This window comes from Dendroctonus ponderosae, unplaced genomic scaffold, assembly GCF_020466585.1.
Source record: "Dendroctonus ponderosae isolate FM_Combo_2020 unplaced genomic scaffold, Dpon_F_20191213v2 Dpon_F_20191213_2, whole genome shotgun sequence".
NCBI classification, from domain to species: domain Eukaryota; kingdom Metazoa; phylum Arthropoda; class Insecta; order Coleoptera; family Curculionidae; genus Dendroctonus; species Dendroctonus ponderosae.
This window is the reverse complement of record NW_026018165.1, coordinates 10,024,729-10,051,604: the sequence shown is the minus strand read 5'-3', so window position 1 is coordinate 10,051,604 and position 26,876 is coordinate 10,024,729. Positions and strand designations below refer to the sequence as shown.

General features: G+C 32.8%; 1 protein-coding gene across 2 annotated transcripts in view; it reads left to right on the top strand.

Annotated features, from left to right (window-relative positions):
* The window catches only part of LOC109539003, a 138,203-nt gene extending 111,802 nt beyond the window's left edge, over positions 1–26,401 (top strand). For both annotated transcript variants that reach the window (XM_048663771.1, XM_048663772.1), the window contains exons 3-5: positions 18,357–18,480; positions 20,816–21,103; positions 25,706–26,401. In XM_048663771.1, coding sequence (XP_048519728.1) covers positions 18,357–18,480; positions 20,816–21,103; positions 25,706–25,881 — 588 coding nt within the window. In that variant the 3' untranslated portion in view covers positions 25,882–26,401. The remainder of the gene's footprint in view (positions 1–18,356; positions 18,481–20,815; positions 21,104–25,705) is intronic.
* Positions 26,402–26,876: the final 475 nt, after the last annotated feature.

Here is a 26,876-nt window from a genome sequence, read left to right as displayed (position 1 = left end):
TATTTTTTCTTAGGCTATACTTATGTTCGTATATTCTTTTCTTTAGATATTGTCCTGTTTGACCTATGTATGTGTTATCACAATTCAAACAGTCTCTTTTGTAAATTACATTAGGCGTGTCTAACTTGTCAGTCCTATTACGTATTTTACGTCCGAAACTTATTTTAATCGATAAATAGAGAAAACAAATGACTGAAACCCAGGAATTAAGTTTGATTTGGAATAAATTTTAACAAAATGTGTGGAAATGATGGAGAAACCAAGCAAATTGAATGTCCACGGCCTATTTATTTTACAGTTTCTCATACGCTACCGGTATTGTATATTTTTAACGATTAGTTCAGCGTTTCATCGTGTCACTTCTTCCTGAATATATTTCAAGCAACGATTTGTAAACAAACCTACATCCAGCTGTTTCTTGACCAACGCCATTTAGCTTAATTACTCCGACCCTTTTCAAATATCCGTTGTCTTGAATCTTCCGGCAAAGACATTCACTTGGAAGCCCAAAGGATTTGGATAAACTATATTTACTTGCACAATAAATCTTAGTAAGCGATCGAGAAATGGGCAGCGTTTAACCAGAATGCTCAAAATCGCACCACACTCAAGCCGTTACAGAATCCGATCTTGTGTCGGTACTAATGTAACATCCAATAAACATATTAGCAAAGTGGAAATGACTACTCCTTTTGTCTAAAATGGTATTTAGCGCATCAATAGTCTATCAACGCTTCAGTAATTGACTCATGAAAATATTCAACAGTAGAAATGAAGTCTAACATTTTCGTGCAAATTGGGACTATTGGTTTTGTTTTGTTTGTTTGCTTTGGACAGTCGCTTGCTATTTTTATGTTTTGCATCTTGGCTTATATTAATGTAACAAGGTTAAACTGTTATGTACTTTCACTTTGAACAATTAATTTAATTAACTCAAAAAAACGAGTTTGTAAAAAAAGTTACACTTTTGCACCGATCGCTTGCAACTTGTGAGTTTTTTAGTCGCTTAGGAAATCCTGAAAAAGGAATATTTACAGACGTTTTGGAAGCGCAAGTGACTTGCATCTTCAAAGGTGTTTTCAGGAGACAACTTATCTGAACTAAACTTTTTTTTGCGTGAAGTGATGCGAACGGTTCCCAAAAATGGATACCAAAATCTCTACAGATGACCAGTTGATGGTCTTTTCAAGTATCGTAGTAATTTGTATTCCTGTATATTTTCTGTTCAAATGATTCCAAGCTTTGAAAGTATTTCGTCGTTCATCTTGTCAGGACACTTCACTTTTTCAATTTAATGTTATTTTATTGCCTGAACATATTTTTTAGTTGGTTCTGGAAGTTTTTCGTTTAATCAAATGTACATGGGTGACGCAACATCAGTTCACTCATCGTGGAAATAATTTTACTGTATTCACGCCATCCTGGAAGTTTTGTTTTTGTCCCCATAATCATGTTGGCATTATCGTCTTGCACGCTTGGCTCCTTCCGTGTCAGCGATCATTTCTTTTACTTTCCTGTTAAAGTTAAATGTGCCACAATTCCTGAAATAGTTGCATGTTTTGGCAAGCTTCGTACATCAAGGTTTGGTTATATTTTTTGATTAAGCTGCTTGTGTTCTACTTAATTTGTTTTGTGCTTTACTCGTTCAAGGCATCCATGTTTTTCTGTATTATTCATTGTTGCCTTCTGTAATGTCATATTTTAAATTTTTGTTATTCTGGTTTTTAAGGTATGTTATCGAATTTTCTCTGTTTTAGTTGCGTTATTGTTTCCACTTATTGAGCAATATTAAAGCTGGAGAAAGAAACACATTTTTGTGTTTTTCTACTTTTAGGAATCTGCTTTCTATGTCAGTAGTAACTGTTTACTGTAAATGTTTACTTCTGAATACTTTTTCGCTGATTTTTCATACTTGCTAAAGTTCGGATCTAGCAGAATGAAAGCGATTCGATATCAAAATGAATCTTTTTCTGAATAGTAGTTTCAACTAAAATCTACATTTGAAAAAGTTTAACGCTTTAATCAACATTTTAAAGGTGATGCAAATACGAAACCTTTTCAGACGATAATTTAAAAACCTAATACTTTTCTTTTCTTTCCTTAATCAGTGTTCTAATAACTAAAATCTTGTTCAATATGTGTCCTTGCCTGATGAGTTCAGACAGCAAAAATTTTAGTTACAAAATATAAAGCCAGTTTACTTCAAGTTTGCAGTTTAAAGATAACATAATGATAACAACAACAGAATAAACAGCACACTAGGCAAAGAGGAGTAAGTAAGCAGTCACATTCAATGCAATTTTGAGAAAAACTTGGCATAAATTGTTCATCAGCTTTATCTTCAGACAGTTAATATAGAATATTTGGAAAAAAAAGAATGATCTTTTGATTCACTATTTTTTGTTATTAGTATCGCGAAAAAATGTGATATACTGATGTACTTTGTCGTGCCACAAAACATTACATTAAATTTAAAAGGAAACAAGATGAAAAATTTCCTGGCGAATTTGCTTCCAATTATTATTAATGCATTTTAATTATAGAATTCTTTTCAATTTCCAATACATCTTTGTATATCATATGATTTATTACAGAAGCAAACCGTAGGCTCTCTATACCTGAAAAACAAAAATGTAATTAAATTATAATAAAACTTTGTTTTTGTTCTTCAAAAATTGATTTTCTATAAAATCTTGGAAACCAAAAATATAACGATTTTGTCCGTTTTTATTTTAGGAACATTGTAAAAAAATCAGCAATTTCGGTCGTCCCAAAAATTCGGTGTTAGTGAGAGCAAACAAAACAGCTACGGACAAAACGCTACATCAAACATTGCGATTGAAACAGTTATATGCAAAAAATCCATTCAAATGGTGGCCACAACGTCATTAATAATTCGTATCAACAAAAATTGTCGGGGAATGCGGTATTTTTATTTCCACTGTCACATAAATAAGCAAAGTCACTTGAAATGGCGCACGAAAGAGCACGAAAAGAAGAACATATGAATGGGAAAAGACGCCTAAAACAATATTTCCATCATGTAAATAGATCATGTATTCGTACTCTGTGTCAGAAAGAGCACGTTTCGAAAAGGGTCGCAAAGTAGATTTGGACGAATATGACGAGAGCGAATGTGTTCCGAGATGATTTCGAAATTATCTAAAAAAATTGGTTTTGGGGATGGATGTGGCGCTTTTAGGCACATATGGCTTCGACTCGGGCTCTTTTCGCATCTTTCAAATAGCCTTATGAAATAAGTGGATAAATCAAAAAGTTACGGAATGGGAGCTTTGCCATTGTGGCCTTTCAGGATACACTCATTCTCCGGTTAGTTTGAGATGGAAGTCGATGACTATGGGTAAAAGTGGCACATTTGACCAGAAGCTTATGATTCTTTGACAAAATGTATTTAGGGCTCAGTTAAAAAAAATATGCGACTTAAAAAATGACCGACTCAAACGTTAAGCAAGTCATACAAAGCGTTAGAAATAAAACGTGCCGCAATGTATTAGAATTCCAGGTAAATGTGTTTAACTTTTTTATGTGATAAATTTTCCAATTAGTGACATTTTAATTTTATACTTCTCCGAGTTCAATCACTTCTTATTCTCCTCGTGCGACCAAGACCGAGATTTTCCACATCTGGAAAGTTTTCTGGGGTTCAGATATTTTACAACGTTGGTGAGAAAACTGACGACTTAGAAAGAGTAAAGGTTTATTTGCGAACAAAGCTTCAGTGGTATCAATGGCTATCTTTCAGTTTAGAGGATGGTGTTGAAATGCTTTTCAAGCGAATTAAAAGATCACATCATTGAATTTTAAGCATTCCCCGTCAGGAAAGCGTATGCAAATTTTGTTTGCCAAATGTATATTGTATGGATTGGTGAAAGGAAGGGTCTTAAAAATACATGAAGTTTTGCTCATTTATTCGTTTGGCAAACAATATTTAGCAATAAATTCGTATGCCTGTGTTGAGTGATTTATTCACGTAAATCTTTTAAGTGCGAATATTTGATTCGAAACTGATCTCACGTTGGAACCGGAATGAGGCTGTGTAGCCTTGGAAAGGCATGAGTTGATTTCAGTCTATGGGTACCAGATTCGATCACTGAAGAAAAAGCAAGACATATTTTATAACGCAACTTAGGCACAACATAACCATGTTAGACAACAGACCATTCAAGTTATTGGTTCATTTAAACAAGAAAATGTTTTCCTGCAAATCAAATTTTCCTTTTTGTTTCAAAAATGAATAGATCACATCTGACCGACTTATTTTTTTCTTTAGCATTATCTATCACGTTTCCAAATTTGCCAATGTTTTCCATCATTAGATTAAGGCTGGCCGCCAGGGCGAAAAGATCATTTTCAGTCTGCTAATTAAGAGCCCTAAGGAAACCTGATGGCAGTCAAATGTACATAAAATTTAATTGAACTGCGAAAGCGACTGTAAAAACAATACTCGACCAGCAGATATTTCCTCGGAAAATACTTCCAGACCCCCGTGAACGATAACATTCACAAAAGCACGGAACATTATTCCAATATACTATTTTACATACTGGAGTGCGACTAATTCACATCTTATTTTGTTGGAGCACGCTAGGGAGAACCGCGCCCATTAGCAACAGGAGAACATTTTGCTTTTGATCGCATCGCAAATAACCGTCGAGTCTTTTTGTTCCATTCTTCGTCACGTCTAAAGCGTTTCAAACGAACGAAATTCATATGTCTCCTCCGAAGACAAACAAATCCCCATGTTTGGTTTATTTCCGTCGAGCTTTTGTTCTAATGCGTTTAACGAAGCTTACAGATAAGACTAGAGGCGAGTTTATTGTGGTGTTTTCATTTAAAGTTTGTGAAAAAGGCCTGATAAAATGTAATGCATAATGAGTAACACAACACGCATATTAAACGCGCAGTTATAATTGTGGTGATTGGTAAAAAAATAATTTTGTGAAATAAAATAAAGTGAAAATGAAATTGTGAACTATGAACTAATCAGAAGATGCCAAACCACAGTGAATGTATCATGCTTCTTGTGTTGAGGTTTCAAGTAAATAATAAAAAGTTCTTGCAAAAATCTAAAGCATAAAGTTCACCAATGGTAAAAGCAAAAGGTGTATTTGGAATAAGGAATGACATTTGGAAAAATTAAATATTTCAATGCTTAGTTATGTGGGAGATTGAATGTCCATTTTGGTATCTTATTCTGCTCGATCATGGTTTTTCTGTGGACGCTTTAGATTTTAGAACTTTCGTCTATGCGATAATAATCGCTCTTTATTCGTTTTTTAATTTGGACAGAAGAATTTGCAATCTCCCCTCAAGATGAAGAGCAAACATTGCTTTTCCCAACCGTTCCGCCATCGTTGCCGGAGAACACTTGTTGATAAATGTTTTACTTTTTATTTATAAATATACATATTGTTAAACTTTAGAATTTACCATGTCTCAGACTTCTGACTTTAAAATAGCAGGTTTAAAACCTTATAGTCTTTTGAATTCCTTAACATAAGGGTGTTTGCCTGCCCATTAATCATTTTTAAATTTTGGAAAAAAGTCGAAATGTAACTTTTGAAGATGAGCCAATGTCCAAAAATGCACCGTTGGTTCGGCATAATTCTTTAATTTTTCAAATTTAAACATTGTACACCTGTTCGAACAGTTTTAAAGTCCTTATAAAAATCCAAACTTTGAAGTAATACATGTGTTAGTTCCTTCGAAATCACTGTTGGTTTGAACTGTGAAACCTGATTAAATAGATTTCAAAGTTTCATCCGACTTTTGAATGGAATTTAGTTTTATTGCTTTGGTAAATAGTTTATAGATGTTTTTAAAATGAAGCATAGTAATGACGCTGAACTTAAGATTTCAAGAGATAATAGAAATATTTGTTCTGCAGAAATGAAATCATTTGCCTATATAATGACCTACCAATTCAACTTACATCAGATTTTACAAAAAACATGCGTAATTGGGCTTTTTTCATTTCTCCATCAAAGAGAAATTCGTTATAAATTTTCTGTAAAATATATTTCGCGTTAAAACAATTAAATTGTACATTACCTTAAACATATCTATGCTTTAACGATACTTCAGTATCGCTGCTACAGCCGGTTTTACTATCCCTCACATTTTTTCTCAAGACATCTAAGAGAACGTTAAATTAGCCATCCGAGATAAACGAAGTGTTATTAAAACAAAAATAGCTTCCGGCATCAGTTGTTCCGCAACTTTGCTTCAGTCGGAACCCATCTAAAGTATCCTTCCTCATCTCTCATATATCGTACAATTCTTTTAGTATCGAGAAAACGTCTGAAGCATTTGATTGAACGAGCCGAAGAATTCAATTAAAATTGCATTGCACATCTAAGCAACCGCCAGCTCTGAAATCAATGCTGGATATTTGAATAATATTACTATTAGGATCTGGGTCCATGCCGAACTGAATTTGAGATCGACTAGGAATTAAATTTCAAGCTGCAATGAATCGTAATACCAAATGCCAATGATTTACGTTATTTTTTCATTTGGATGTGCCCATTTCGGAACATTTGTTTGGTGCTACCGCTTACCACTTCAGCGAATCTATTTACTTACATCCGGCTTACGCTTACACTTGAGACGTCGCTACTGAAACATTTCCTGCAAAGTTAAACAGATTTTCCTTCCATAAACAAACATCCTTTGTTCGCACACTATCAAATTTCATAGGCAACTTTATTGAGGAGAATCTGCTTTAAAGCGGAAAGTAAGTAGTTTAGTTGCGATAAAGGCGGCATACACATCCGTTTGAGCTGTAAGTTTGACCGGTGGACTTTAAATGAAAATACAAGGGATTTTGGTAATCAGGTTTGGAAGATTCTAAAGAGAAAACTGTTTACGTGTTTGTTGCAAAGGAATGGAACAAATGCAGTTTGATATGAATAAAGCTATTTGCATCGTTTGTACCCTGTTTTGTCGGTAACCGTTGAAGAATTTATTGAATTGTTCCCAAAGTATCAGGGGCTTTTTGGCTGCAGTGTGAAAGTTAACTTCAAATGTTTTAAACTGGTTTTCCATTACTTATCTGATTTAGCTTTATAATTATTTTGATTTTTCTCTACCAGATCAGACCTTTTAAACTCTACTCTACCCAGACTTTTTAAAAAAGCAACTTACGACAAACCAAAAATATTTATTTCCCTTAACACAAGAACCAAATGAGAACCGCTTTCTTATTAAATGTGAAAAAAAATCTCTAGCTAGGGAATCTTTCTTTAAAATTCTGAATTGCTCCCCCAACTTTCAGTCGTTTACATCGGAATTACTGCACTTTCTTGCATTTCATTTTTGCATAGCATTTTTACATGGTGATATGATACCTTAAAAAGTCTTAATGGAAACCTAATCTGCTTTTCCTGAATTTAAGTCAACCGATATTAATCACATTCAGCTTTGCAAAAAAAAAATTTAAGTCTTAATGCAACTCGATAAATTAAATAAATTAACGCGCTGACAATAAATGGAAGCAGCCGACATTTAAAAGAAGCACATATTGAAAGTGACTGTAATAATCTTCAAGAAAAACACTTCAACCAGATAATTACATTACCTACTTCATTTTTAATATCTTGCAGCAGCAAAACATCTCTTGAATGAAATATGCCCTGTTAAATAAACAAAAATCTAACGCAACTGCATACGGAGTAAAAGAAAAAATGTGTAGGTCAAACATAAATAAAGTGTATATGTTTTTTGAACAGTTTATAAATTCGGAATAAAACTGCTTAATTGGCCAGCGAAGGAACAAATAACAATTGCAACCTTCCGCCAATTAACAAGTTAAGTGCAAACTGCCAATATCCAAGCAAAGTCAATAGAGCAAACATAAATGTTAATGGTGCTGAACATCGCAAACATTTCCATTCTAATAGTTGTTAAGTCCACTGGAATGCGTCCATAACCCTTTACTAAATTTAAATTACTATTATTTCGACTGCCCTCCAGTGCACCCAAAGAAGTAAATAAAAAAGCACATGTAGGACTGAAGTCATAGTGCACCCGAAGAAGGTTACACATATCATAAAAGAAAACGCTTGAAACGTGACAAAAACCTGGAAAAAGTCAAAACTTTTTATAAGGTAATAACCGCTCGAATGAACCATTTGAAGCACATGTTGTCAGTATTCAGATTGTTATGAATACGAAAACACCAATGAAAAACCCCATTTAAAAGCTAAATCTTCTATGTAGGATTTTTTTGTCTGAAAACAACGAAAACATATTAGAATAACTTATCGATCTGCAGATGGTAAGGTGAACGTTCACGTTAAAACATACAACTAGTATGTGTGTTTTTAAACAATATTTATATCTTCTTTTAAGTCGTAAACCATCAAGTGTAGAAAGAGCTGGGACAATAAACCACTCTATGTGGGAAAAATGGTTTTGAAAGCTGAACCTTTCATTCATTTTAACGAATGTTGGGAGTTAAAATTATAAGAAGCTTAAATAAAAAATATTCTTAAATGAAAACGTATGTTCAGCTATCAATTGCAGTCTAAATTAAGTAGCCCTGAATGTATAGGTTCAACATTCAGAGTATTATAAAATAAATAAATACCCATTTTTCATTCAACATGCATAAATAATAATAGTGTGTTGTCAAATGAAGCATACATACAAAATTTCAGTTAGAAGATAAGTACAAAAAATCAAATAAACATGGGGTACAGAGTGTTTAAATAATGTCACGTTTCCTCGGTCAACGTTTTAATCTGTCTGCTGAGGCCAAGGTTTTCTGAGAAAATTGATCTTTAATGGTCTGATTATCCTGAGCTATTTGGAAAACATTCAGTTTATACGACCGGTCACATTTCCGCGCTAAATTTGCTTAAACCTTTTTCTTAATTGCGAAAAATTGCGAAAAAAATGTCCGAACAAAATTTTATTACAAGTTGATAGCTCTGTTATTTTGTTATTTTCCGTGCTCTGTCAATTAAGATATAAAAGTTTTTGATTCACAACTTTGTCCTAAGGAAATATATTCTTGTTTTCGCGGACAATAATATTGTTTTTGGCCCTTTATTTATGGAGTTATATAACTGAGAAAATTAATAGAGGTTGGTAGCTCAAATATTGTAATAAAATTTTGTTTCCACGGCCTTTTTGGGAATAATAAAAAAGTTTAAGCAAATTTCGCGAGCAATAAGTGACCGGTCATAAGAAAGTAATCTCTCGAATAGCTCAAGACAAACTGACAATAAAAAATTTTTATTAGTCAGAAAATATGAGCTAAAACCTCGTACTTTGTTTCTGTCGGGCTTCGCGATATTGCCATCAGACGGATCTAAACCTTGACCAAGAAAACATGACACTATTTAAGCGCCCAGTACAGCATGTTTACTACATTTTTACTTATCTAATAACTTAAAATCTCTCCAAGAATAGAGCTGTGATTCGACCAAAAAACTATTTAAATCGCATTACCGATTGCCAAAATATTGACAGTCAAAAGTAGTTCATGCTATTATTACTGAAACTACAATTGCACCTACTGAAAACATTAATCAACTTGTTAAGGCCTAAACTAATCAATGCTGTGTCAATGAACAATTTCCGAACAAACATTAATTTTCCTCGGTTAATGGTATGCACATAATACAGTTCCATTCATTTAACGTAGTCAAATTAGCTTGTTTAAGTACATTATTATGTACCCATGCAAAGATCTAAGTAGGAGAACATTGAGTTAAGCAAATGGTACTTTGGGGGGGTTTTATAGAGCTGCTTTCGCTGTTGTGGTTCATGGTTTATTATCGAAGGGTTAATTGAAGGAGCGGGAAACATTTTGTTAATAGAATTAAGTCTTGTTTTTTCATAACAGCACGATAAATCAAGTAGAGAGAATACATTTTTTGATGATTCAGCTTATTTCAATAAAACAATGCCAACATTGCAATCACTTACTATTTTGGAAAAGCGAAACGCTGAAACTAAAAGTGTGTTTTTGCATACACGTTTTAACATTGAATGAAATTGGCTACTTAAATTTCATATAATTGCCTATGAACCTGCAGGCAATTTCTATTCATTTTTTAACTAAAAGTTTAACTGTCCATTAAATGTTCATGGAATCAACATTATACGCTCGAAATTTCTACAAGTATTTTATTGCCGAATTGCCCCTCCTGTTCCGGTAAAATTATTTAATATATCATATTAAATGGAATTATTCCGACGTGCAATTCCACATTGTTGAAACTCGGAATTCTGCAATTATGAATTAATTCAAAAATACGCGTTTAATATTGTTAAAATATTACTTAACTTAAAATTAAACTTTTTCCAATACTGACGTGCGATCCAAATATTAAGAAAGAACTATTATAAAAAATGTTTTAAAATGGGCATGATTTGCACGGAGAGATTATTCACACTTTCCTGGGGAGTTTTCTTTTATTTGTGATATTTATTATCACATCAAAATTCAGGATTACGTAGAACACGAAGCAACATCTATCTGGAAATTTGTGCCAATACGTAGTCAAATATGCCCGTATTAACTTATCTTTCCAATAAAATATGAAGAAATATTGAATAATGTTAATATTTTTGAACGGAAAGCTGTAAAGCTAATTTCGATAAACTCGATTTAAATGTAACTTAAAAATTCAAGAATAAAATTTTGTTTTTTCTTGTATTGCGAAAACGGACGGTTTCCTTCTATGCAATCCTCCTAAAACTTAGATTGTGTTTGTAAACAAATGCCTGCCTGCAATTGTGTTTCCAGCAAATATCGATAAAGTTCATTCTCTATTTCCACATTTAAACAAGTTTTGCGTTGTTGTCCGCAAAATCCAAGAAATCTAAGATATCAAAGAATATTTTGCCCTTATAATCCAATGAGCTCGTAGCAAAAACTCCGTCAATGTTAATCATATGCTTAAAATAGATTGTAAAATCGCACAAAGTAAAGCTCTGCAGTTGAAAAGTTAGTTGACTTTACTACTAAAAGATTGGATTCAAATGTGCTGCAAAAAGGAACAGGAAGCAGAACAAATATAATTTATTACAGTTATTTGAAATTTGCCGCAGTGTGCGGAACGTCTTGAAGGAAAATCGCTAGTTGAAAACCTTCGTACAATCAATCTTAAGTTAGTTGCCATTCTTTAACTTAATCTAAGTTGGAACTGGTGCAATAATTAAGTGAGAGAGTTTGTACTTGTTTATATCTCTTATTTTGTTGTATAAAGGGTGTAAAGGGTGTCCAAAAGGTGTGGGGTAAAGAAAATCGTCAAATTTCCCCGAAAATGCTTTCAATTTGATCACACATATGTTTCTAAATTTTCATAACTGGCGGCCTGTAGAAAGGTTGTAACTACAGGAGCTACATTTATAAATTAAAAAAGGTAGGACTTCGCAATTGTTAAAAACTCAAACATTTTAAAATTAACGCTTCCTCTCATTGTCTTGCTCGTTGTAACTTTTCACTGTGAAATAAGTGGATTTGCCGATATGGGGAATATGTATCCTTTCCGGAGTCCTGGAAATATGGTATAATTTTCTTTTATCTTCTTTTCCATTCCCCATGGAACACACGTCGACTTACCGGTTCGTATCCCCGGTCTTCGGCTTTTAGTTTACTTGAAAGAGTAGCAGTTCGTTTATTGTGCGTCGGATTTCGGCAAGATCGCTCTTAAATCTTTTTGGAAAATTGATATTGGAATGTGAATGTGAACAGCTAACAAGAGTAATTCAGGCGAAGATTTTGATTTGTAACTGTGTTGTTATGGCTAAAATATAGGTCGCATTAGACAGCCGAATAAAGGCAGGCACAAAGATATTTAATACCATCGCCATCATCATTTTTAAGCAAGGAAAGCGTCGCTCTTAAGTGCCTTTAGCTTTATCTCTATGAGAACCCGGGGTTAAAGCGACAGGTGAATATAACGCATTATCTGCCCATTTTCTCTTTAGTATTTTGGTGGATCACAGGAAATGTTCGCTTAGATGGAGGAATATGGTAATTAGAACTGCATTTGATATTGTGCACGCCTCGCAATCGACTGAATAATATGAAATATTATAAACTAGTAAAAAATTAAACACTCCTTTAAAGCTGGACACACTGTTTTGCTTCTGTTAATATGTGCAGAAAACTATAAGCGTTATGCAATTTAATCCAAATACTGTAAAACTAAAGTTATGAACGCTTTAAAATTTATAAAGTATTATGTAATGTTTCGTCCACTTATTCAAGCATTGGCAAATGTTTCCCAAGGTGAAAATACAGGGGTCGTTTTTTCCTTGCTTCACTTTAAACGTATGTTCGAAAAAAACGAAAATTCAGATACGCCCTGCAATTTTGTAAAATTCTGTGACTGCTGAAACAGCTTTGGCTAATATTTTACAGAAAACAGACATTATTGGTAGATATCTTAACATACTAGCGTCATTAGATTAAACAGCAAAGTCCTAGAGCACACTGAAGCGCTATAATTAAGTTTTTTTATATTTATATTATATTAATTTTTTAAACATCAATTCTTCAATCAACAGTAATATATCTTCAGTTTAATCATTAATTTTAAGACATTTATTTTCGACAGCGTTGCTCAAAATGTCCCTGGTTAATCTAATTATTTTTTATTTTAATACGAAAGTCACATTTCAAAATGATTTTTCCGCATTCATTATTTTATTAAACATCTGATGATTTGGGTCTATTATTTGGCCAAAAAATCTAATGGATTAAATTCCCTACTTCGCACTGATTTGAAAAATGGAAGTTTACGTAAATAATAGTAGAAATAGCAGTAATCGGCTGATGCACCATTTTCCATCAAACTCATGTCGCAAGATCATTAAAGCAATTAAGAAATTGAGCTTGAACTAATTGAACAGCAAATTGACATTTTAATTTAGAGGTAAAAGAGGCGATCCCGAAAAATTGCAGCCAATCGAAATTACACATTTTTTATGTTAAAGCCGTGTCGAAAATGACGGTCAGTTCATTGATTTAAAATAATATAAGCTCGTTCTTTATTAGATACTTCCTCAAAATTCAGCATAGATCAAAGTTTTTCGTAATTTGATGCGCGAATATACTTAGGTGTTTTTAAAACATCAAACTGGGTGACAAAAACGTGATTGCCCTTTTCTTGTACAGATTTCGGTTGAACAGATTTTTGAACAAATTTTGTTAAAATGTGTAACTCCGTTTAGTCAAACAAAAAAAAACAGCAATAAAACTGTATTTACGACCTACATGTTAACATCGGTTAGGCAGATTTGATCAAATACTTATATTTCCACCTCAGTAATATACCTACTATTTTGTTTCATGTTATAGCGTTTGATTCAAAAAATTGAAAATTTATTACGTATGAAAATGCGATTTGGAAAAAATTAAACAGAAACAGCAAGTTAAAGAAAAACTTGTCTTGTTGCTGTTCTATTTGGTTTGCGGTGAATTTAGTGCTGCTAACCAATTTGCTCGAAATGTATTCTTCTTAAATATAATTAAGTGATTTTTATTATATATTACCCAATTTATTGCATATCATTCATTCATGGTTCGCATATCATTTTGTGACATTTAGTAAATTTATTTGAATTAAAGAATAATACGTTTTTCGCATGAGCTAGACCTGCATTTTTTTAGCTCCTAAAACCCCACACATATCTAATTCTCCAATTTAAACGAAAGTGGGTCTTTCCTATCCGGAATCAATCAATTACATATTTGAAATAATTTTATTGCAATCCTATAGTCTTATAGTATTATCCATCTTATAGTATTATAAGGCTATTGCAAATTCTCTAGCCGATGAAAGCAGCGAACAAACAAAAACCATGATAGAAAAATGTAGAAAAAATATTTAGAGAAAACTGCAAATATATTTAAGTACTTTTTTATGGTTGGTTTGTCGTTATTGGTACACCGATCTCGTATTTGAATGGTAAATCCTGTATACAAACATAAGGAAAGCTCAAACGAAATACAAACCAATTTCGCTGAGACACGTTTGACACACGGGCACAGAAAAATGAATTGAAATTCCAAATTCTAGCAGCTGCTTGTTAGGAAATAGCGTCCTTTTCGAGAAATCCATCAAAAGGCGTTGAAGTTAAAAAAAAGCAATGGGCGATATGGCATATTTGCAGGTAGCAAAACTTTTGGTAGGTAAATAAACCAACTACGTGCATTAGAGCCAATTTTTGTACATACGATTCACCTACTTTCCGTTTAGCTGTTGCAATTCATTACAGATGAACAACAAAGAAATAAGGTTGGCAAAAAGTTTATGATAACACATTTTGCTAGCTGTGCACTTTGATATGGAATGATGTTTTGGGGTCGAAATGGTAGATTTCAAGATGTGTTTGTAGCGCGGAAGCGAGTAAGGGTAATTAAAAAAAAATATTTTCGGGATTCATGTAAAAATGTTCTCAGATCACTGGTAACAATAACAGTAGGTACATACTTGTGTGAGTATGTCTAAATTTCATAAAAGTTGAACGGACTTTTTTTGATCCTTCCCAGGACTACATAATTTAATTATTGATAGGCCCAATCGTAATCTCCATGTGTCTTCCGTTTGAAACATAAACAAATGAACTTTAAATTTTCTCATTTTTTTAGTTAGCGAACGTATCCAGGAATTTTAGATTTAGGGAGATTTAATGAGAGATATTTCCCATATGATTCAATTTCAACTGAGCTTTATACGTGGCGATAAGTAGAAAAGGTGAGGATAGAAATATCATCAAATGACAATAAACTATCCTATGGACGAAATTCGCTTCTCCCCTAAAATGTTCCTCTCTGTGACCCTCCCAAAACAGAAAAAAAAGAACGTAAGGCTTTAAGGGTAAATAAACTGATTTGTGTGTGCGCGCCTTGTGTGACTAAAAAAAACTTTATTTTGCATCAGGAGAGCAGAATATTCAAGAAGGTAATAACAAAAATTTATCAGAAATTAAAAATAGACATTAATCATATATAACGGAACCCCAAAACTACTGTGTGTCTTTACTAAAAACCGATTTGCACCAGGAGTGCAAAATATGTAATAATGTGGCGACAAGACGAACAAGTAACATTAGACAAATAGAGATTAATCGCAACTCATTTCTCGAACAGGAGTATATTTAGTAGTAAAATATAATCATCACTGATGAAAACAGAAAATTATTTATAAGACGTTAATTAAATTTATGAAGCTTCCGAAATTTTAGAAATTCGATCTCAAAATACATTTGAAGCAATGACACAATTCTTGGGCAACTTAGTTCTCTATTTTTGAGTTCGTTATAACTTTTCGTCGAAGGCGTTTTGAAAGGCAAAAAAGTTCCAGCTCGGAAAATTAATAAGGGTCGCCAATTTGCTCAAACTGGATAAAATATATTGAACAAACTGAAAGAAAAGATGTTAAAAACTACTATTTTGAATTTGTGCAAATCTTCGATTGAACGAAAAAATGATGCAAGTGTTATGAAGATAATACATATTTGAAACAGTTTTGAGAAGTAGTTTTGCAGCATTTGATATTCGAAACTTAACTGAAACATTTCCTGTAAAATTAAACCTAATTTTTGTACACTTCGTAGACCTTAAAGAAAGAAGAAACACCGAATTAGAGCTTATTTGGTGCAATTTATACACTCGTTGCACAATTAAATCATTCTAATTATCCATGAAAAATATTCTTTGTTTTGCATACAAGATTTTTAAATGTCATAYTTTTCGCCCGGCTGSTGCCTCAAAATAGGTACTCAAGGTGCTAATCAAGTTAGTTGAGRGGCATATTTTTCGATTAWARCACTCACTGTATATCTTAGTGTTTTGGATTATCTGCACTGTTTTCTTACATGAAGTTTCCTTCCTACAGAGAGTTGTTGACCCAATTTAATATTTATTATTTTCTCATGGTGATCACGATGAATGATTATGACATTCTACTCCGTCTTTTTTTGGTCCATCAATCATATTTGAGCTCATCTTATAAAACGTACCTAATATCAGACCGGGCCCTACCGCGATGCCTCTCTTTCTATTAACTATTCAAATATTCGCACATTTTTATCCTTTCATTTACTAAGGTTTCATTATCATCCAAATTTGACGGCATTATTTCTGCGGATGCTTCGCTGGTAACAAAATCTAATACTATCGCAGCATTATTTCAATCGACACCCAAGAGTACATAAAATCGGCAAAACTCCCTGAATCCGTTTAGCCTAACCGGGTTATTTAAAATGTCATTTAGAAAGTTATTACGTCCATTTAAAGCGAATGATCGCCCAGCTACAACCGTTTCGGTCCTTTTTATTGGGCTTTTTCACTTCCTTTATGACATTTATGATGAAGTCGATTTCGAATTGGGTTGCTGAATAGCGATTCGAGAAAAAAGTTAACATATTTGCTCCTTTTCTGTGAGACTGTGAGATTTGATTCAAGTGCATTCATGTGTGCCAAACGTTTCAAATGAAATCGTTCGTCATTGAACCGAAATAATTTAATGACGGACTTTTAGAATAATTTTATTATTAACTTCCGATGATAAATTGTCTTGTGCATGACTGGGCAATGTGAATTGAAAAAGGCCAATGACGCTACGGATAAGTGGGATAAAATTTCGAAATAAATGTATAAATATAACTTTTGTAAAACGGCATATTCTTTGGAATAAAATAGATCGGTTGGATTTAACTACGAATTTATTTTTCATTTTTGTTCTAATTTCTCAATTATTTTTCTTCTTATAATACAGGATGTCCCGTAAGCACCTGATCAAAAGGATGCTACGATATTCTTTGCATCAAAAGAAGACGATCTGACCTAACTTTTATTAACAAAAAATATCGGGCTCCTCTGCTATTGATTATCAAAGTTCTTCAAAAAATATGTTTTTTTTTATATCGAGAATGGTATGATGTATTTTAGTAAAAATCGCTCTAAATTTGTTCTTATGTAAGACTTATGTTGTGATGAAATTATCGAGTTGATCCGTTTTGGGCAAGTACATTACAGTAAGGTATTTTAGAAATTTCGTCGTCCACATCAAAGAACCCTTAACTTATTTTTTGACACAAAATTTTGCCTTTCCGAAAACAAAATCCTGTGGTTCATTTGAATTCGACTGGAAAGAGAGTTTTTGGTAAAACCATTTTCGTCAAACGGAGTTACTTTTTCAACCATTAGCAAAGGTGAGTTTCTGGAGGAAATCAAGACTTCAGAGCTTATTTTAAGAAATTCCCATATTACACATTCAAGAATGCAATTTTCGACTGGCAGCTTTCGAATTTTGCGTTGAAGGTTGGCGAACTGAACAGCGATTTTCGAAATAAATTGACAAATTTTGAGCGGCGAAAATCCAAAATACGAAAGCCATTATATCCAGAAAGACTCACTGTTTGATGTGCTTTTTTATGTTCTGGTGGAATGAAAGTGGTCGAAAATTGGACCTTTGGAAAATAACGGCATACAATTATCTTTTTAATAAAGCCAATGCTATGACCTTAACATGAATTTTACGAGTTTTAGTTCATTTTAATGTTAGATTTTTCTAAAAAACTCATTAAAATCATGTTTAAAAGCCGCGATCATTTTGAATAAATTTCTATAAAGCTTTATAAACTCTTCTGAATTGGCTTTTCTTTGCATCAAATATATATGTAGTCGACACACCTTTAATGGATTAATAGACCATGTTTCAGGTTGCAAATTGCATTTATCTTTAATAACTTGGCCACAAGAACTTGGAATTAATGAAACGTTTACAAGCTACAATTCAAAAGTTGCGTGTTATAATCAGTAACAACTTATACTTTTTTGGAAAACTTCCCAAATCTTACGGTACAGATAGATATAGACGGTACTAACTGTATCCCTAAAATATAAAATACTTTGACAAAAAAAACTGCAAATTAAAGAGCGCAATTTGGGACTGTAAAAGCGACCAAATGACAAAGTGCAGCGGTATTTCCGCGAAACTGAGTTCAAAAGTATACCGATAAAAATACAGGAAAAACCGCACGATAGTTTTATGGAGTAATATCTCCGGGAGATTGTCAGTCTCTATAACATTTGTCACGACAGAGTGTGTGAAACAAAGAGAAATAAAGATAAATGGCTGAAACGTTGAACAGGTCCAGACATCATGAATTTTTTCGAATTATTTTCGTCGACGAGAAGTTGGATATCATGTAAGTCAATGTAAAGATGAGTAATGGATGAATGGGGACGGGAGCTGTATTATGGAACAGGATTTCTCGTATGCATTTTTAAGCAACAGCACTGAAGCTGGCCGACTATTTAAAAATAAAGCTGAGGTACCACTAAATATTTTTTCTTGTTTCAGATATACAGAGCGGATCAATGCGAGTTCTGCCTTTGCCTGGACGGCGAAATGTTTTGTTGGTGGCAGGATTGTCCACCTCCTTTGGAGGGTCCCTGCAAAAGTCAAGAACCATTCTCGGCTTGCAGTACGTAATTTGATAAACCTATTTTCTTTTATTGAGAAATTTTAGATATACGTTAAAATTCCACAAAATACATGAAAGGAAAATAACTCCACCATTAGTTAAGCGCAAATCACAGTTTAGGAAAGAAAACTAGTCTAAATGTTTTAAAAAATCATTAAATTTTCTCCAAATTTTTGAATTTTTACCACAAAAAAAACACAATTACTTTACAATAAAAATTACCTCAACAGAATAAAGTATCAACAAATGCTAAGCAATAATAGACAATAGATGACAAAAAATATTGAGAAAAGTGGGTGAGCTTACAATAAGATGGCCCAAACGAAGGAAATGAGGTATAACAAGGATAGAAAAAATTCGAAAAAGCAAATTAGTGGACAAGAGAAGTGAAAACAAGATCAACGCTGAACGATATAGAGGGATATAGAAGCAGAAGATATAGGAAAATTGCTAACATATATAAAAAAAATGAGAAAAGTCACAGAAAAGAAAGGGAACTCGATACTAACCGTAAAGAGTTAGTAGTTAAAACTAGTAGAGTTAAAACTCTATACGAAAATGTGTCCCTTAATTATAAACAGGTAGCTAATACTATTGATGTGAAAGAACCAAAAATATTAAAAGAGATGCAAGAAAATACTGAAAGCCTTAGAGATATGCAACTAAAAATAATTAATTACCTGTCGACTAAAAAAAATTGTTAAGAACCACCTCAGAAACTTAATAATACGTACTCTATTTGCTTAAGATACTAAAGCCTAAAAGAGTATTCATCAAGGTAAATTTAATTTAAACAATCTACAAACTCGTTAGTTTTCGAGAGTTTAAAAGGGTGTCTTCTTTCAAGCCAATGCTCAAAGGAAACCACAAATTCTACTTCTAGTTTTAGTAATAAAATGATAATTTGATATTGCCAAAAAAACGGCTAATGTTTGAAAAATCGTTCGTATAGTTCATAAACTGGTGTAAAATATTCATGTTTTCTTTTTTTTTAAGTTGATGATGACAGGTCAAAAACAAAATACTGTATTGCAAATTTTATACTAATAAAAACGTGTTCTAATAACGTGACATTAATTTTAAAACGTATTTTCAATTATCGGCAAAAATTGCACATACTGTGAGCAAATGTCGATTTCTTTCGAAGATTTCTGTAGTAGCAATTTACAATTTTTGTACATTTTTGTTTTACAGTAAAATGTGCCAGTTTTCTCTGATTTAAGCGCCTTCGTTTCTGTTGTAGTTTATAACATCCCAAAACAAACACCTGAATTTTATAACGCTCTGTTTAGGACCAATGAATACGTAATCGATATAATATTATATATAAGAAGATATTTAATTTTTGAACAAACAAAATATTTAAAAAATTAAATATTTACACGAGAGACATGTGCTTGGAAACGACAAACACGACCTGTAATATACACTGAACCTTCAAAACTTAAATAACACATTGTATACCACCACACGCGCAATATCAGAGTCATCAACAAGTGAGAAATTTATGTAAATCAATACCTCAATTTCCTGTCTATTTCGGTTACTTTTTTAATACGGTGTACGAGAAAATCTTAATAAATCCAGCTCACGAAAAACTTCTTTAAACCGGTTTCATTTTGAAGCATTTGCATTGAAACAATCCATTGTAATATCGGTAAAATATCGGAGCGAGAACGTAATTCCGAAATGTAAATTTCATCTTATTTTATCCATCGACTTAAAGGCAAAAATCAGCGTACAAACGTTACCAATCAATACTCAGGAAACTCGTTCTATATTCAACGAATTTGCAAGTGAAACAAGAAATTTACATATCAACCTATAACATGTTTCATTATTTTTGTTCGAGCTTCTCGGTCTCGACAGAGACAAATTAGAAACTCTTAGAAGAAACTCAAGCAGGTATTTTTTAGCTGTCACATTCAATGTGTTAGATTGTAAAAGAATCTTAGTTATTTTGCTGGAAAATAACTCTACATGAAGCATTTCTTGCACTTAAACTAACAGAAATGTTATTCAATACAACAATATAAACCACTTGCCGCCAAAACAGAAAAATAAGAGTAGCTTTTAGTTTACTCTGGTTTTTAACAGAAAATACACATTGAGAATGGGAATGTTACAACCACAAACTTCGACATCATCTGCTTTTCGATAATTTTGTTTCACTGTGTGCAACTCAGCTCTTCAAAATAAAGTCTGCAACTTTATAATTTTACGTTAATAGCAAGTTTAAAATTACGTAAAAAATAGGCTCATTTGAGTCTAAGTAAATTACTGATTACCGATGTGAGCAAAATGATATTTAAAACAATTTTAACAATTTTTCCAGCGAGTATTCCTGTAGCAGCGACGTCAAAGCCCAAAATAACACCGCTGCAGCCGCCAACAACAACAGCAAATCCTACAACAAAGAAATTGAACAATCCAAAAAAGTCTTCCAGTTCGACGACAATTCAAACAACGACGACCCAGTGGCCAACTGATACACATGAATCTTCCAGCATCCATAGCGATTCCTATTCCATATCATCAACTGAAGAAAATGGGTCTTCGGACATACAACTCAGTACCGAAAGTGAAAGTACTACAGAGGATGCGAAAAGCTGTATCGTTATGGGTAAGACAATGTTAAATCGATCTTAAAACGAGGTGGCAATAAAGTCAAGTTTTCATCAATTTTAAGACAACAATCTGTAAGACCTTTCCGAATTTGAATAACTGTAACGACAAAGAAACTTGAAATTGAAACTGACTGGACTATTGAAAGCTGGGAATAAAGCAAACAATAGAGAAAAAATTGGAATTTTTGTCCAAAGTGAACTAAGGAAGTACGGCGAATGTAACATTATTCCTGAAATGTACTTTTAAGAAAATTATTTTCCTTTATCTCAATTTGATTACTGAGATTATCTCAATTTGTATTTGAATTATCTGTCGCGTTAAGGCGTGTAATTGCATCTCGAAAAGCATGCAATGAATATCAAGTTTCTTCAGTTAGATTTACTGTTAGACCACAGGATAAGAGTTAATCTGCATCTAGCCTACCTTGCTAACTGGAATCTGATAACTGTTTGATCACGTAACGGATTWAAAAAAAAACGTTTCTAATAAAAAATAAGCATCTTTCCTCCAGGGTTTCTGTAAGCTAGAGTTTATCCGATTGGACCTTAACAATTACAATTYATAAGTTGGACTAACTTTTTATTTTTYTTCWATGCTTTTGAGTACAAGAAGCCTTGAAAATCAATCTATGCGGTTTACGAATATATAATAGCAATACGGTATAGTCAACAAAACAAATTATTACAAGTGAAAAATTAAACACTGGGAAAAACAATGACWTTCACCAAGTATAGTRATCAAMTTCATTGGTTGCATGGTGTTTCTTTGCAAGTCGGAACTAGAGCTTAWTAGATTTCACATTTAATGTAAAATAATGTAAAATCTCATGCAAAAACATGTCGGCAGATTTGTATTTTTGCGTCAAAACATATAAATTATTTTTGCGAGAACAGTTTGAAATAACAGAACATGCTAAAGTAGGGGAGTAAGTAGCAGGAGAACTAATTGTTCAGCGCTCAAATGTAGAGAKCAGCAGAAGCACTTAATATTGAGCTCAAATCAATAAAAGTAATAAGTTCAATAGTTGTGAGTTGACATTAAGCAGAAACCGTTTCTAAAGGCTTTAAAAAGTTTTTAAATTATATTTTATTAGAGAAATGCAATGAAGTACGCCAGGTTAAAAGTCCATATAGGCATAGGTAATCAAGTCCTTATTTACTGAGCTACAAGTATTTAAATTTTGGTTTTATCTAAGTAATTTTTGAGATAACATCGAAATTTAGACAAAACTTGGTATTGGACGGTTTGAGAGATGAGAAAGTTCAATTTGATCTCGGCTTTGCTCTTGCATGTGAAGGGCGGTACTTAACTGCCTTTCTCTCTTTCTCATCATCAATCAAAATGTTTCCAAAACGGTTTTGGAGCATAATTTTTTCCTGACGTCAAAATTTACTTGCTAAAAAGTGTGATATAAACATGCATGAAAAAGCTTTGACCCTTCAACAGAGAAAAATACATATATGTAACTCCACATGTAAGAGCAGAACCACGATTAAATTACAGTTTCGTAGGTTGCAAAACTCTCTGTTTAGGACCATTGTAGTAATATACTCAGTTTTGTTCAAATACGGTAATTATTTCCAAAATTACTGATAAAACAAAAAAATACATATAACACAAAATAAAATTAATCTTTTAACACTCGATAGCTCGACAACTAAGGCCTTGCTAGTCGACGCCATATAGACATTTTATCTTTAAAAAACTTGGGAAATCGCCCTGCGAAAGATGGGATACTTATTAAGAAAAAACCCAGTATAGATCACTCGGTTTCAAAACAATAGTGACTTTCATCGTTATCGGTTGCTAAAATGAAAAAAAAGCTTTTGCGGTGAGTTAATTATGGACTTAATATTTTATGTTAGATAGACGTTAATTCGTTTCATGCTTCTTCATGTCAATACTGTTATTTAACCTCCGATTGAACTTAATTAATTAATTATTGTCGGTCGGTAATTAATTATTGAGGTCGTGTGAAGATTTTCGATGGAGTCAATGAATTAAATTTTCATATTTTAAGTTATTAGCATTACATCGAACGCAATGAGGAATAACTGTTCGAAGCAACAACTTCTAATATGTAATGTATCAGTATTATGTTATGCAAACTGCTTGTTGGGTAATTCGACTCAAAAATTTTCCTCTTTAAAAAGACAGAATTTCCTCACGTCTTTTATTACAGATTGATAAATAGTGCTCTTATTTCGCAATAAGAACGAATTAAATTAATAAAGACTTGAGGACRTTCGGTCTTTTTTAAAGAGAAAGAACTTTTTTGAGGTRAAATACCCAGCAAGCATTTTGTATAAAAAAATKAATCCGCCTCAACAATATATAACTTATCTAGTATTATATTAGTTGAAATATTTACAGGAAGGGCGAGCAGTCCTCCGTTTACACGTCAATGCAATATCACACTTTTTTTAATCATACATTCCATGAGTGTGTGACTTTCTCATCAAACAGCGTCAAAATCATTAAACCATATACGAATGGACCTGCCAGCAGTAGAAACTTTTCGATAATTAAATATTTATTCTTGTGCATATATGCTATTAGTTTAAGTGCACATTTCCTTCATTCAATCCATTCTTATATAATGCAGGCGAGATAGTTCCTAGTGTCAGATTTATTGCTTTTCATCCACCGTTATAACGTTCCACTTGTCCATTTCCTTCCATGTCATAAGAATACTGTTTCGCAAGAATGTAAATAAGATACGAACTGTTTTGACATGAAAGATGATCGCGATTCGAATGAATATATGCTGGCATCCCAAATGTCGCTAACAATTGATCAAGTCAATTGCATCTTTTGTTGATGTGTCTGTTGTGAGAAAAGTAAATGGAAATTGAGAAACTTGTCACCCAGAGTGAACATGTATATTTTTTCTTGTATCTATTGGGTAAGGGACGAAGCTTTGACTCAATAAAAACATATATTTCCGTAAACACGCAGACTTCACTTTTGAGGTGCTAAAAAATGTTATCTGGGTTTGTTGAAGTTCGAGATGAAGAAGCAAGGCGTTCTACTCTGATGCTTATTAAAAACGTCACATTTGAAGAAAATTAAGGTTTCTCGCCTTTCTTACTTTATAAAATGGATCTTGCTATATGTGGTTCTAGACTATTTCAGGATTATATCCAAGAAATAGCAAGAGGAGAAAGTTGCAAAATTTACGCTTAAAATTGGATATTAAGCAAAGCAAAATGATGTGAGTCATTTTTGAAAGTTGTGCAATATAAATATTAATGTTGTGTTAATACAAAGAAGCGCTTCATTCATTTATGCTACCTGCTTATAAATTGTTCTCGACACAACACTTTGTAGCAGCGTGTTATGAAGCACATATTAAATTTAAGTCAAAGTGCCCAATAAATTAGCCATTTCCAGGCGTTCACTGCGTTTAAATCATATTTCCTTGTCACTGTAATAGTGGCCTGATCTTGTTAAAGAACAGTTGGCAATTTGGCGTATATGTTTATTGGTATCTTTCATTAACATCTAAAGTGGAAACACCGCTGTCAGATTGTATTACTTTATAATCAAATATACCTTTAAGTCTTGATACAAAATACCTTGAGGCTTCGGAAGTGATAACGCTTAATAACTGTAAATGTCTCCGGGCGCAATACTTATAAAGCCATATCGGGATTTTGCCATTAGCTCTATTCGCACATAAATATGTTTGCCTTCTTTAAAGTGGTGTTCTGTTTGCCCATTGTAAATCCTTTATTCAATAGTGTCCGCGTTTTGTAAGCTACGTTTAACAAGAACATAAATATAATTTGCTTTGCTGCAATACTATAATAACTATAATCTTATAGACCAGATTTCGGATCTTTATTTAAACGACTTGGACTTGAAAAGGAACTCAATAATTTGCTTACTTTCATATCGTACCTTTCACCGCATTGCAATTCAGATTTAACGCAGATTACGGTTTAACTATGCTTTATCACACAAACTGACTGATTGCAGCATATAAGGAATAGAACACAATCAGGTCTACCCATTACTAAATCGCCGATGGGATCAAGTTGAGTTACTTGTTTAATTATTTTTTGTTTTTAATGTTTAATTAATTACCCGAGTTTTCATTCGGATATAAATGTAGATTCGTTCGTAGTAAAATCGATTTGCCGTAAAATATTGGGGCACAATAAGTTCCGCGTTTATTTAATACTTATTTAAGATTGAACTCTGTAGATGAGTACTAATAGGCTCGAAACCGGTTCTCGGAAAATCTGAACAAACTAAAATTGTAAATCTTTGACAAAGTTTTATTGTTCTCCGATACCAACAAATTTATTCCGTTTCAATAAAAATAAATATATATATAAACAAAATGCAGAAAATTAATACTATAAAGAAGCATACAGTTAGTTGAGTCACATTTAAATATTTAAAACTACTATAGTTGTTCTTCCCTAGAATATAAGAACATAGATTTGAAACTCTTTAAGCCAAAAAATCCTACCGCGAACATTGAGGTAAAAGGAAAATAATGTTTATTATAACCTCGACGAGCAAGCCCTTGGCCGTAGATTTACACCATAAGTTGTGACAATTAATAATAAATTTTGATTTATTTCAGGTGAAGAATACAAAGTTGGCGACAGTTTGCCTCACAGCACAGGAAATTGCCTGGAGTGTATTTGCGGCCAGGGGGGCAAAATCACATGTTCCCCCCATCAGTGCGAACCAGCAGGCGATGAAATTAACGATTATCGCCAACCAGACTCCCGACAAGGCAACGATGGTTTTAAATAAATTCTGAACTGGGCGAATGATTTATCAATGATGTGTAAGAACCGAATATACTGGATGTAAAAAATGGCAAATTACTAAGCGATGAAAGACACCGATTAGCTGTGCAATTAATATGCATTTTCCTTTCAAAGCTGCACAGCTCGTAACGGTGTTTCTAATAATTGTGATCATTAAGCTCTTTCAAATTTTCCATTTTGGACGTATTTAAATTCACTACGTGGAAGCAGATATTTAGTCACCAGATTCTTCATCAGGAATTGATTTGGGGCATGATGACTTGGTCTGACTGATCAAAATGTTTTTTATATCTACAAAATCTTACTTGATTATTGGCCTGGCCTGAAATGCATTCATTTAAACTTCCGTATGTTTAAAGTGATCAAAAATTACCTACAGTATTGCGAATAAAAAGTTTGTTTTACTTTTCCATACCAATTAGTCGAATTCATCATTTGATGTTGCATTTTGTATTACATAATTGTTGGTAACACCATTCAAATAGATGTCTGCAAATTTTAAATTTTTGGGGAAGTTTGAATCATCTTCAAACTAATGGAACGATTGGACATTGCAAGTGACCCCCAATGTCTACACTCTGCAGTAGTCATATACTGTCAAAATTCATGTGTAATTCCTTAAAACAAGAATTTTTCAACATATATCGCTTAAAAGTCCATTTATAGCACAACTCCGAAAGTCATATTCCAGTTAAACTTTTAACAGTTCTATATTTTTGTTTGAAACTTGAACACGGACAATATGAAAATAATTGTAATATCTCTAGTGACAACTTAACTTACTGTTGTTCTTTCCATATCTTTCTCCTAGATTAAGCCAATGTAAGTAAATGTAAAATCAGTAATCTTAAAAAGTACAATAACTTTGCTGACCATAAGGTATAACACGTATTCATATCAAAGAAAATATCAAAAAGTTAATAGCATTTTAATTTGGTGAATTTGTTAAGAAGGAGCGAATATGAGATTTCGATGTGA